Here is a 13,146-nt window from a genome sequence, read left to right as displayed (position 1 = left end):
GCATCCCCCCATAGAACAAAAGTAGTACGCATTAGCACCAAACTGTCAAGGTACCGCAAAACATATTTTCTAAACGTGGTTGCCTATGCGAATGTAGTCATTGTGGTGCTATTCGTGTTTTTGGACAGATTTTCTTTGTGTTCTAGACATATTCGTCCGTCGCCACCCGGAAAGTTTGCTCCGACCTAAATATGACAAGCGTCCGGCTAAAAAAAAAGTTGAAAGACCTTAACGTTGGGGGCAACAGTGAATTGATGCTTTTCCCTTTTCCCTTCCATTTCGGGATATTGGCCCGCCGTCGTTTTCATGAGGGGCGTCTGCCCTCTTCACTTGGCGAATTGGTGAGAACGTCATTGAGTAAGAATTGACTGTGGGCCGTTGCGCACGGTCTTCCGGAACAGTATCTGAACTTGTCCACGCATTTTGGAACAAACGCCGTTCCACCGTTCTCCCTGGGACCGGCACGGGTGTGCTGCCTAACACTATTCTCCAGTAGCGGGGCACGAAAAGAACCCCTACTTTTGTTCGTCTTGTAACGACGTATCTTTGCCGCTGATCCTCCCTTTAGTCCTGTTTAGAGTGACCTACCAGTGTCCCTGGAAAGGTCCCATAGCATGACGGAGGCCAGGTCTGGGGCGAATATGCATATGTCGTTCTCTGTTTCTATTCGACCAATTGTAACGAAAGGGGACTTGAAAATACCTCCCCGGAGGTTTCTTTCCTATTTGCCCCTGGAACTCTTGACCATACTTGACCGGTAGAAACATTTCACCGTCGGTACTACCTTTTTGTATTGTGGATGGAACGTCATGGGCCCCACCTTCACGTACACCATTCAGCCCTCTCTGGCTGCCCTCGCTCGATGGAGGTTGGAGGGTGGATGGTGCAAGCCGTGTAATGGAGCGAAAGACGCGAAAGTAGACGGACGCATAGGAGCTAGAGTGAGCGTAGACAAAGCGCGACGCGGTCTCGAACTTTGCTGTCAGGCCATATGTCCCTTCCAAGACGTATCCACCACGACGCGACGAGCACTCAATTAGGGGCTGCCTCCAGGTCAGATACTTGATAGACCGCGGTGCACTTTCAGCGCTGAACGATACAGCATATTCATGATGATGCTGTCCGCTTGCCACTAGAGTGGCTCGAACAGCTCTGGCACTACGAATAGTCGGTCGACGTCAGTCCACAGCCTTCTAGACTATCGGACAATTTTCTCCGCAGCGACTCGTTCAATGATTCTCCCATATACATGCGTGGCGTTGTGGTTGTAGCGGGATGTGCAGTATCTTTTGTTCCTCGCTTCTCTGCATACCTTGAGACTTTGCATCTAGAAAATACCAAAGGAATCGACTGTGGTGTAGTATTGTGTGTGTCTCTGTGTCGGTCTATCCGAGAATAAGCGTTTGCGCCAATGTTATGCTCCCATTTCGAAGCTACTTTAGTAAAACTTCACCGTACTTTCTATTGTACGACAGCTGAATATCGACTGTAACCTCGCCAATCGGTGGTTGATCCTCATAAACAAGAGGTACTGTTTTTGGATCGGCGTGATACATGGATCGAGGAGGGTGAGAGGAGACATCGTGTGTAAGTGAGCGGAGAGGACCCTTATGACGGATGTGTACAAGCGCGCTTCTGAGCAAAAAGAGAGGGGGAAAAAAGCTATCGTCCAAACAAAAGTCGATTGGCGTTGCAATGATCTACGAGTTGGGCGCTTTTGCCTAGACAAAAAGAGGTAGGCGCGCAACTACGGACCTCATAGGACGTTTGAGGGCGTTCATCTAGTTGTCAATTGCGAAAGACCACCAGAAAGACGAAAACAGAAGGAACGATCTTGCTTCAGAGAACCTAAGGCGATGAGCAAAAGCTTCCCCGGAGTCTTCGAGGAAGGTGACGAGACAAATTGAAATCGTACAGCTGATCCGAAGACAAGAGCAAATCCAGAGGAAACAAACAAGGACAAAAAATACAAACGAACGTCTTGTTTCGCGTATTCTTCGATGTCCGTCATGCACGGCTCGCGTCAGTATCAGAGTGTCAAGGCTGCGCCTTCCCTCGCGGTCCTTTTCTTCGGCCTATGCAGAAAATATTTTTTTCCCCAGGCAACTGCCAACCAAGCAAAGAAGGCACTTGCCCTTTTCAGAGGAACCAACAGACAAACAGACAAGGCGGGCCCATTGTTGTGATTGCCACCGACTACGCCCGGGCGCCAAAACGTCTTCCCACGTTGTCGGATCTCCAATAGGGCCACATCGAGCCTCCGACCTGACGGTTCCGAGAAACCGTCGCTTTGCACCCCACTGGCCTTTGTTCGTCGCAACGTCTGGATCCGCCACCCGGCGTCGCCACAAGTATCACGGACCGACACATATCGCAGGGACGAGGACCGCGCGTCTTGCGACTTTTCCTACGAAGCACAACCCGGCGCCGCTACAGCTACAGCATGGCTGGCCGCGTTCCAGGCGATGACATAGTCTGAGAATACATTTGTCCATGTTCGTTGCCAAGGTCTTTTCTTCTCTGCCGTTGCGAGCCGGCTCTCGTCTGCGACATGCTGGCCACCGGACCGTCGCCTCTCGAGGATCTTGGCGACCTCCCTATTACTATCGTCTATTTCTCTGCTTGGCGTTGCCTCTTGTGGACTGAAACGGAATCCTATTGAGAATCCTATTATATTATTTTCATCGTCCCAGCTTGTCTGGCGTCTTCGGATCCTCTTTTCTTTTTTCCTTATTTTTCTACTTTTACCTTGACGGCTTGCGGCCTTGTTTCCCCTCTGTCCCAAGTCCTCTCGACTCTCGTCATCTTTAGCCTTCAGTTGCACTCCTTGCTCTATTTCTTTTTTCCTCTTTATTTCTTATTTTGGTTCTTTTATCTACGCAGCAAGGGCATGTGCCCATTGCCCAGTGTTTGTTCACTGCTACTACTATTACCACTATCTTTATCATTCCGTTCCACAACCGAGCCTTGGCTGCCGCTCTCCCATATGAGCAAGCCCTCGCCATGCAAAGCCAAGCCAGTGGCTTCTTCGCGTCCCAGTCGACATCAATGTCTCGTGCTTCGTCGATAAGGAGTGCTGGAGGGCAGCCCCCGTTATCAGCAAATAGTCTCGGCGTCGTCCCTGGTCAGCAGCAGCAGCAGCAGCAGCAGGGGAACGTCCGTCCCGCCATCCTGCCAGACCGCACCGTCACAGAAACTACAATAGAGGATGCCTACGTGTCGTTCATCCTTGCCTGCAACCCGGCCGTGTCGCCGGCAACAGACACGACTGCTCTACGCGAGGCCTTTCGCACACCGCCCCGGAGCGATGGAAAGAATTTTAGTATCTTCACGCTCTACCAGCTGATCTGCCAGCTAGAAGAACGCGAGATCAAGACCTGGGCTGAGTTGGCCTTGAAATTGGGCGTCGACCCCCCCGACCAAGACAAGGGACAGAGCTCCCAGAAGATCCAGCAGTATGCTGTCCGCCTCAAGGTATGTTGCAGCAAGATGTATAAGCCGCAACTTGTGCTCTCCCTCGCCCTGTTCTTTGATGGTTTGTTGTGGCTGCTCGTCCTGGCCTACGACAGTTTGGCTCACATGCAACGTTCAGCGCTGGATGCACTCGATGCACGCCAATGCTTTCTTCGACTATCTCATGGACCGGCCGCATCCCTACTGGACCGACATTCCCACAAGCCCGTACTCTGTTAGTGAACACCTTCGCGATGGTGTTGCAGCAAAAGACGACATGGCCCTTCGGGCCTTGATTCCGGAAATCAAACCGCGCCGTGGCCGCCGCCGACCAGACGACGACTCCGACCAGGATACCCTGTCCAACCACTCATCATCACATCGACCGCGACTGGACGACTACGTCGACGACCTTTCTGCTCCAGGCTCCGGAACATCGTTGGCAAGCCGGTGGTCCACTCAATCGGACAGCAGATATGACTTCGGGGTCCCCCTCTCACATGCACAGGAGACAGGTCCGCACTATGTATCACCACCAGAAATGAGTGGGTTCGGCCCGAATTACGTACAGGCACCCACCCCGGTCGCAGGTTGGTCAGCGAGCCTCGATGGTATGGGCACATCGCTCTCCGAATACCCACAATCGGGCATCATGCCATCCGCCAGAACAAATTATTGGGCTGACGAGCCAAAGCCAGCCGCGGCGGGTTCTTCCGCTGGGCAGTCATCGCGCCGGCCAGGTCGCCGGTACGGTGCTAAAGTCGTGTCTTCTGCTTGGCGGAGTAGTGGTACAGGCGGCTCCGGAAAGACGCGTGGACGGCCCCCAATTAACCGCAACGGACACCATCACAACCCTAACGCCCAAGAACCGTTTTCCCACCAGACATCTGTGGTTAACCTCGACCGTACCGCCGCAGCGTTTCCTATAGTAACGTCGTCGTATGCCTCGCATATGGAACCCACAACAGCTGCTCCGCTTCCGACGATGCAACTGACCGAGATGAATGTTCCCACGACGTCATCGTTGTCCTCACCGATTCCTCTGCTCACGTTGTCCGACAGCATGAGCTCGTCTTCTACTACAGCGCCATCGCGCAGCAACTATCCAAATCACTTGCCTTTCCAGGTTCCTTCGAAACAAGGAACCGACATATGTGTGACGTCTCCGTCGTCGCAGCGTGTGGCCGACCCCATTTCTAGCTTTGGTATGCATCCCCCATTCTCTCCACCGAGTACGCGTGCCATCTCCGAAAAGTCACTGTCTCTGACAAGCTACGGCACAGGCACGCTAGACCTACCGCTCAATATGAATTTTGCGCCGGATGCGACTGCTCATCACAGCGAGACACCGAGTTTAGGTGCCACTCACCCGCCGGTGGCAGCTACCAATGTCGGCTCCGCAACAACGGAGGCGTCGTCCGTCACACCTGAGATCGCAACCAACAGCCGGGTAAACAAGCACGAAGAAGGCCGCCAGTTGCCGCAGATGACACCAAAAGCACCGCCTATGTACAGCGTACACTTTGGCACTGGGGAGACCACCGACCGCACAAACATTGCCGAGATCGAGGCGTACTTTATGACCGAAGTTTTTGCGGCGGCGTGGTACGATGAGAACGACCAGCGGATCGAGCCATGCAGCGTCGAGGAAGCTAGTGCCCTCGTGGACAGCATCGTTGAAGGCCTGACCAAGGGCGCTGCATGCAAGGAGGCATTTCTAATCAACCTGGCTGCTCTTGCCGGGAGCAGACTTCTAATGGCGAACACAGGCGCTCGTATCAAGCGTCTCGAGCAGACGACCGAGTACACAAAATACGACTTTGCCTGGGAGCTGCGCTTCGGCGACGTGTGCGGCCAGTTCAACATTACGGAAGCGGTAGAGCACGCTCGTTGGAAGAAGATGACGGCAGATGTCAAGGCGTCCGTAGCTCGAGCCGTTGGCCTCAAGACCGAGGCCGAGGAGCGTCCTCAGCAGCCGTATCCTCCGACACGAAGCACTGGGTCCGATGGTTCACACCCAACGAGCTTGGAGGGCGGCCGGATGCACTTCCCCACGCAGAGCAACAACCTCGACGACGCCAGCCGCTACGAGGATATGGTGACAGGAACTGTCCCAGCTGTCAACCCCGACATCCAAAGCTACTGTCGTACAGCGGACTTTATGACCAGCGGCATCGGCTATGGCATGCCCATGAGCGCACCTCTGCCCACTGCAGGTGCTGCTCTGGGATCTGCCGGCGGCTCGTTGCCTGCTACAGCCAGTCCAACGAACACAAATACCCAAGACGAGATCCTGGCCCTCGCCGCTCTATGGGAGAAGAAGTACCGTAACCTACTGCACCTCTTGTACAAGCGAGACCGGCAGTTGGACCGGACACGGTGCGCTGTACTGCAGGGTCTTCAGGGGGCCTACGAATACGACGATATTGGAGACATCTAATGATTTATGCCAGAGACTGATTTTGATTTATGCTCTATTTATCTTTTTGTGTCGTTTTAGCTATAGGGAGGCCATTTGTTTTACGTTTGGTTTGAGCAATGCTGCTTTTCTTTGTACGGATATACTGGGACTGGCGACTGCGCCACGGAGTTGTATAGGTTTTTTCAAAATTGAACGAATGCACCAATTTGGAGCATTGGGTTGTCAACCTCATTCATGCTTTTCGAGCTAATCAGGTCCCATACCGAGGGTTTCATTTATGATTCGTTATGCCGTGAACCGATTTGATTTAGTCCTCTTTCTAGCTCTGCGAATGAAATGTTAGACTAGAGTATATATATATACAAATCGTCAGTCGTATACCACCACGAAAATGACACCAAAAAACACCAAAACCAGCTGCTTTCAAATACGACGACTTAAACACGCGATATAGCATTGCTCTGATCGACCCCTGGCACCAATCCGTAAATGTCAAGTCCAAATACGTCGTAACGTTTTGCGACATAGAGTAGCCACGCCTTCCGGCTTGTGGCAGCCTCAATCTCGCGATACAGGACCGTACGTCAATACATAAGCAGAAAATTATTTCCAAAGCGAAAGCCCTTTTTTAATGAAAAAAAGAGAAATAAAATGGTATATAAATATTGGACAACGCCCCTAAAACGCCGAGGTTGCATAGCCATGGCACCGGCTCGCGATTTCGGATTAACGAATGGTGCTGTTGTGCCATGTCCTTGTATATCAAAATGCACAAGTGTTCCAGTCGGATAGATGCCTCCCAAAAAGATAATACAAGTCAAAGAACGCCGGCCAAGTGTGAACGCCACGCGGTTGAAAAAACCAAATAACAAAAAAAAGCAAGCCGCCAAACATAAAGGAAACAAGAACAAAATATCCAACGCGTTTTCCCGCTTCCCTTTCCTCCTACATACTTTCGAAAAAGGGAACCGCACGTCACCCTCACCTACTCTTTCATTTGCTCGCGGTCGACATCTACAAACGTCACTCTTGCTCCTGTACGTCCTGTCGCGGGTGCTGTCGATGCCGCAAGTGATGTTCGCAGCGGTAGCTGCCGCGGTGTGAAAGAAGCAAGGGAGGCCCGTGGGACAGCACCGTAACCCTGCCCGCCTTCGCCGGCATCATCATAGACGTCGCTTTGGAACCCGTCGCCGGATTGGTCGCCGTACGCCGCACGCAAGCGGCGTTCAAAGGGCGACGGCAGAGGCCCCATTGGTGTCGTTGTGACGGGGTCAAAGGAGGAGGAGGACGGGGGGAACTCCGCGCCAGAGACGGCCGCTGCGCCGACGACGGCACTCTTTCGAAGCAGCGAGTGGCCCGGGCGGAAGCGCGGCAGTCTTGGATCGGCCGGCGCGGGAAGGCTGCTGACACTGTGGCGCATTCCACCTCCGGTGGTGGCGGCAATGGACGACCGAAGGTGGCTGTGTGGCTGGATTGGCGGAGGCGCTGGCCGGCTTTGCGGGGTCCCCAGGGACGACGATGCCGCAATCGCTGTTAGCTCACTGCTACCCGGGCGAAACAGATGCCTCGTAGGCGTGTGTGCAGCGTGGGCGGCGGTGGGGGACAGCAGTTGGAGGTTACGGTGATCCGGCAGGCGGTGGGGGCTGTCAGGACCCAGACCGAGGTCTTCATCGCCCTCGGAAGACACATCCGCATCAGCATAGTCCCGCAAAGGGAGTGGATCAGTTTCGGCGTCTTCCGCTCCAGCCTCCACTTCGTCAAACTCAGACATAGGCCCTAGCTGGACCGAATCGGCCAACCGTGCGGCCGACAGTAACCGGCGTTGCAGAAGACGGTGGTTGTAAGGCGACGCGCGAACCCGGGAAACAGCAGTCTCTGGCGACGAAGACGAGGGTAAGGTGGTCGGGGTCGGTTGCGCCTGCTCTTGGTGCCGATACGATGCCGCAGTTGTTGATCGGTGTAGTCGCCGTAGTGGCTTGGTGCCTGCAGTTGGTGGCTGTTGAATCACATCTGTTGCCGCCGCCGACTCGGCCACCACGGCGCCGGGCGCAGGAACACTATGGCTGCCGCCGACAGCGCCGAGAACACCACCAGAATAGAACGGCCGCTGCGCTGTTGTTGTGACGGGGGTTTCTGTAATCGGGTGAAGAAGGAGACTGGCTGGCCGTGCGCCGACTTGGGCAACCCGGGCTGGGCGACCGTCGCGGTCGTCAGACCCAGGCACCCTCGACGGAGTTGGCCGAGGTGCGTCCGAGCGGCCAACCAGAGGCGACGAGAACGATGCACCCAGTCGCCAAAAACTGGAGCTTGGGCCAGCACCGTGGTCTTTCTCGCCTTGCCAACGGGACGCCGCGGATGCCGTGTAACTCAACCGTAGGTCGTCTTCTGGCTCAGCTGACCCGACGTAGAGCCGGTCTACCAGCTCTTGTTGCCAGACTGCCAGCACGCGTCTTCCGAGCCGACGCTCGTTTTTCTCGAGAAGCGCCGCCGCCGTGTGTTCCCGGCCCCGGGCCTGTACAGCCTGCAGCTCCCAGTCGTCCCAGCGCCCGGCCAGTTTTGTAATTGTATCGTGCTCAGCAGCCGCTGCGCCGAGTTCTTCGCAGTCGGCCAGCTGCAGTCGCCAGAGGCTGAGATACACCTCGGTGTCTGCTTCAGCAGCCACGGTATGCTGGAAAATGCAGTCGTTGGTCGCAAGGATCCAGTGGTTGAGCGTTGTAAAGACAGTGTAGGCCTCGTATTCGTAGCGGAGCTGATCTGCCATTGCGTATGCGCCGTTGCCACTCGTCTCCGTACCTTGGCGGAGAGTAGCATCGCGCCACACGGCGATACAGTCGGACGCCGTCTTGCGCTTCACCTCTCTCCGAAAGGTGTAGTACGTGGAGCGCAGGCGCTCCTTTCGAATGTTCTTGGCGTACGTAGACCAGCCACTTAAGGCGTTGGCGGTGCCGACGTAAAAAGCCCCACGACGGGCCATTTCACCCATGTCGTCGTGTTCGGCTGTCGCTGCTGTCCACAAACCCAGGGTTTTGTTTGCCACGGCTTCGTGGTCCAGGTACTTTGAAATCTCCTTCCAGGCGCCGCGCCTCTCGCCTTGCTGGTGGAAAGCAGAGACCAACCCGGCAAAGACATTGGTCTTGTCTAGCCTATCCGCAATCTGAGCCAGGTCGTCTTCGCGCTGTTGCTCTCTTTGCTGGCCTTGGCTACCAATGCCAAAATTTGCTTGGAGTGCGAAACAGGTCTTCCAGAGAAGCTGCTCATCGCGGTACCGGATAAGGAACGCAAGCTTCTCGGCCAGTACCCAGCTCTGCACGGCATCCATCTTGAGGTCATACTCATAGTCGGCGCGGAAAAGCGCAAGGCGGGTTTCGCGGTGCCAGTGGGCGACGTACTCTTCGGCGATGTCGAGGTCCAGTTGGGTTGCGCGATGCTTTGCCTCGGCGGCGCTCTCGCGCCAGGCCCCTAACACGGCCGACTTGGTGCGGGTTTCATTGGCAGCGTGCATAGCGCGCAGTTTTTCCTGACACAACGCTTCTTTGGACCAGTCTTGTAGTGCTGCCAGCATGTAGGTCTCATTCTCTTGCTCTTCAATACTGAGGAACGTCAGTGCCTGGCTCTGAGCTTGCTCGGCCCACGTAGCGGTCGCTGCGCCTAGACGAAACTGCTGTACTTTTTGGGCGGCCTTGTCCTCGGAGTGCGCCAACGCAATGGTCCGCTGGCACCAGCCCTCGACGGCCTTCTTCTTGAGACGATCGATGGCCCATGCCTCGGCGATCCGCTCCTGGTGTGCTCTAAGCCAGGTCCAGAACGTGACGGTCGCCAAGTCGCGGTGGTGGAATTGGATGGCCAATTTTCCATTCTCGTGGGGTCCTCGGTGCATCGCGGACGACCAGCGCCGAACGGCCCAGCTGAGCGCGAAGCAGTCGGCTTTGACATTATCAGTAGCCGTCTGCTCGCGCCAGGCACCAAAGACTTTGCGGCGCAAGAGGTGGCGACGAGCCACTTTGGTACGGCTGGCTTCCTCTTTGGCCATACTATGCCAGTGGCTGACGGCATTGAACATGGTCGTAATGGTATAAACGCGGGCTGCTCGGCGCATAAGTTTTTCGCGCTCGTCTTGTTTTTCTCGGTATTGGGCAGCGGCTTCGTCGTCTTGGTCGTCCTCCGCTTCGGCTTCTTCTTCGTCGACGTCTCCTAGCCGCTCAACTTCGTCCGGTTGACGTTCCTCGACGATGACCATCTCTTGTTGCAGGGCGGTTAATTGCCTGGACTTCCCCGTCATATCCTCAATGTGAGTACCAGCCACACTGCTCCACACGAGAAGCGCTTCTGATGCGGATAGCTCCCGGTCAATAGTTGCGGCATACCGCTCCTGTTGCTGGTGTGCAGCGCATGTTGTTCGCCACACATCAACTGCAAGACCGCCAAGGAAAGCAAACCGCATAAAATAAGTGTCGGCTACCTTGGCCATGATGAAGGGGTCAACCCGAGGTGGCGGCCCGGCCTCAAGTTCTTCTTGCACTGTCGTGTCGCTGGCGCCATGGAAGACTTCATGGTCAGAGGCCAAGGATGAGACCCGCGATCGGGGCGATTGGGGCTCGGTCCAGGAGCCAGCCGGTTGCATCGAGGAGTTTTGGGTGTGCGTAACAAAACCCGGGCCTGTTGGGCCAGCACCGGGTTGCGCAGAGGGGGGCCGGGTCTGCGAGAATGGGCGAGTGCGGATGGGGAGTTGTTGGTGGTATTGGTAGTTGTGGTTGTGAGAAAGATGGGCAGCGCCGTGGCCGCTTATTGCGTTGGGAGGCGTATCGTGTTGTTTGTGTTGTTGTAGGGCATGTTCGTCCTTCCGTGGCGCTGCCGCACGAAGTAAATCCAAGGATTGCGTGTATTGGTCGATACCAGGCACATCATTATCGTCATCGTAATCAAAGTTTCCTTCGGAAGGATCAGCATGTAGGTTGTCCTTAAGATTGTTGCCATGTTCCTCCGTATAGTCGACCTCTTCGGGCGCAGCAGGGTACCGAGGAACCTGCGACAACCATGGGTCGATCGGCCGCGATGTGTGAGGGGGTCGCGGCCGTGTCTGCGGACGCTGCTGTCGCTGCGGCGAAGGTAGTCGTGGAGCTGGTCTTGGCTCGTCTGCCGTGCCAAAGTAGTCCTTATAGTTCACCAGTGGCGGTGCAAGCGAGTCGGACCTGCGTCTGTGGTGCTGTCGGCGTTGTTGTTGCCGGCCCGTGGGTCGATGCGACTGGTGGTCAATAGGTGCGTCGTGGTGTTCAGGTTGGCCGCGGTTGAACCGACTCGCGCCCGCCGCGACCACAAACTCAGCCACACTGTCAGAATTGCGCCGTCGCCGGCCGGTCACATGTGGTGCAACGGGAAAAACACCAGAGTGAGAAGTCAGGCCGCCAGCGGATGAGCGCGTTGGGGAGTGAACTGAGAGAGGTGGTGATGGCGGGTGTGGAGACGGTGGCGAAGCTTGCACGTGTGACTGGCGGCGACGGGCGTGCTGAGCGTTGTTTTCTCCGTCCGCTGGATCATACATGCTGTTGTTGCTGTCGTCGTCGCCGTCGACGTCGGCATTGACACTGCTGCTCTCCGGGACGTACTCCAGCTCGATGCCCATGCGGCCTAGCACGGTTCGAAAGCGGTCGAGCAGGTTGTCGGTGGAGCGCATGCCGCCCACGAGAAAAATGATGCGGCTGAGCTTATCCTCGCCGTCCGGGTCGAGGCCATGGCGAGGGAAGACGATATCGGCGGCTCGGAAGAGCGCGGTCGTCGGCAGCTTGTCGCGCTTCGGCAGCGTAGGCAGGATGTCCTGGCCCAGCGCGACGACTTGGTGGAGGAGTTCAATGTCTGTGGGGTTAGCGACCGAGGCCGGAGAGCATGATGGTACGGAGGACGAGTCTCATACCCTCGTTGGTATAGTAAAAGGGCTCGCTCCCCTGGCGGATGGACGATGACCGGATCCTGCCATCTCGAGAGGATAGCGGAGCGTGAGACGGCATGGGGTCGAACACACCGGCGAAGGCATGATAGAGGGGGTTGGGCGAGACAAAGAGGAGGCCAAGAGGGGGCAAGGAGACAAAGAGTGAAGAGAAAAGGAACAACAAAGAAAGATACAAGAAGAAAATCGAGCAAATCGCAAGGCCACGGCTCAGGCTGGAGAGTCGCGCCAGACGCAAGGAGGTACGGTAGAAAGCCCACTAGGTAGGACAGTGAAGCCGGCGTGACAGAAAGAAAGACGACGTCAAAAAGAACGGGCGCCCGGGAAGAATCGTATGCTCTGCAGCTTGAGTGGCCACGGACTGCGATTTGCGCAGCGTGCCCAAAAAAAGCTTGTCGTGTCGTCAAGGGGAAAGACAGGGCCCAGGGGGACGCGTTAAGAGGTCTTGAGGTTTAGCGCGTAGGAAGGCGCCTGCCCAGTAGAAAAGTGGGTTCCTGCCACCAAAGACGGATTGGGCATGGTCCGTGAATCGCGTGGAGGGCAAGAGCTTCTTGGCCTAGATGGAAAGAACCGAAAGCTGGATTGGGAAACTGCACTGGCCAGCCGTGTGATGACACGACAAAGCATCGCATAAAAGTGCTCTTGTGACCGCGACAGCCATGCAACCACGAACACGCCCCATTCAGCGGGTTGCGGCCGCCGCATCGCAGTGCACTGCTGAGGTATGGGCACTCGTGGTTTGTTAGGATGAGTGTTGGATGGACGACCCGAGCTGACCAGCTAGGCCGCCGTCTATGGCAAATGCATTGTTGCCGACTACAACGCGGTGCACAAGGACAAATGTGCCGCCGAGTTTATGAAGCTGAAGGACTGCTACCTGGTGAGTTCCGGCTGTGATTGCTTGGCTCGGCCTTGCTGCGTGTTGGAGAGTTGCTGACCGTCCCAAGGCTGCGATGAAGAAATCCAAATAGCTACCGAGAGATTGCGGTCGCTATCGACGGGCGAAAGACTCTTCCTTGGCACGAATCTTTGATGGAAGCATGCCAAGAAGGTCTCCAGGCGTGCTGTGCACGATATTGCTCATGCATTGACTACGGCCAGACGTGGCGGTGGCGCCCTGGAGAGGGCCAATCCGGGAAGCATGCCACGATCCACGATGCTATAGACGCAACGTTGACATGGATTCTACGCGCATTTGTGCGTGCAGACGCCTCTTGTGGCAGATGCTTCTCTTGCATTGTGGGGAGCAGCCTGTCGATTAACGAATTTGATAACAACCACCACGTCGGACACCAACAGAACTCTCCTGGGCTACATATATCTACTTTAT

General features: G+C 55.8%; 3 protein-coding genes across 3 annotated transcripts; 2 read left to right on the top strand and 1 right to left on the bottom strand.

Annotated features, from left to right (window-relative positions):
• Nucleotides 1-3,003: 3,003 nt before the first annotated feature.
• SPBR_01306 (ars-binding protein) lies at nucleotides 3,004-5,893 on the top strand (the record flags this gene model as incomplete). The annotated part of the gene is made up of 2 exons (XM_040759617.1): nucleotides 3,004-3,474; nucleotides 3,593-5,893. 2 exons carry the CDS (start codon nucleotides 3,004-3,006, stop codon nucleotides 5,891-5,893), a joined length of 2,772 nt encoding a protein of 923 aa, XP_040619467.1.
• Nucleotides 5,894-6,860: 967 nt separating this feature from the next.
• SPBR_01201 (uncharacterized protein) lies at nucleotides 6,861-11,877 on the bottom strand (the record flags this gene model as incomplete). Its single annotated transcript, XM_040759512.1, has 2 exons — nucleotides 6,861-11,725; nucleotides 11,784-11,877. The coding sequence occupies 2 exons, from the start codon at nucleotides 11,875-11,877 to the stop codon at nucleotides 6,861-6,863; spliced, it is 4,959 nt and encodes a 1,652-aa protein (XP_040619466.1).
• Nucleotides 11,878-12,475: 598 nt separating this feature from the next.
• SPBR_02086 (uncharacterized protein) lies at nucleotides 12,476-12,981 on the top strand (the record flags this gene model as incomplete). Its single annotated transcript, XM_040760395.1, has 3 exons — nucleotides 12,476-12,538; nucleotides 12,601-12,696; nucleotides 12,856-12,981. 3 exons carry the CDS (start codon nucleotides 12,476-12,478, stop codon nucleotides 12,979-12,981), a joined length of 285 nt encoding a protein of 94 aa, XP_040619465.1.
• Nucleotides 12,982-13,146: the final 165 nt, after the last annotated feature.

The sequence above is a fragment of the Sporothrix brasiliensis genome (genome assembly GCF_000820605.1).
Source record: "Sporothrix brasiliensis 5110 chromosome Unknown Cont18, whole genome shotgun sequence".
NCBI classification, from domain to species: domain Eukaryota; kingdom Fungi; phylum Ascomycota; class Sordariomycetes; order Ophiostomatales; family Ophiostomataceae; genus Sporothrix; species Sporothrix brasiliensis.
Note: the sequence above shows the minus strand (reverse complement) of the source record. Positions and strands in the feature narration are given on the sequence as shown.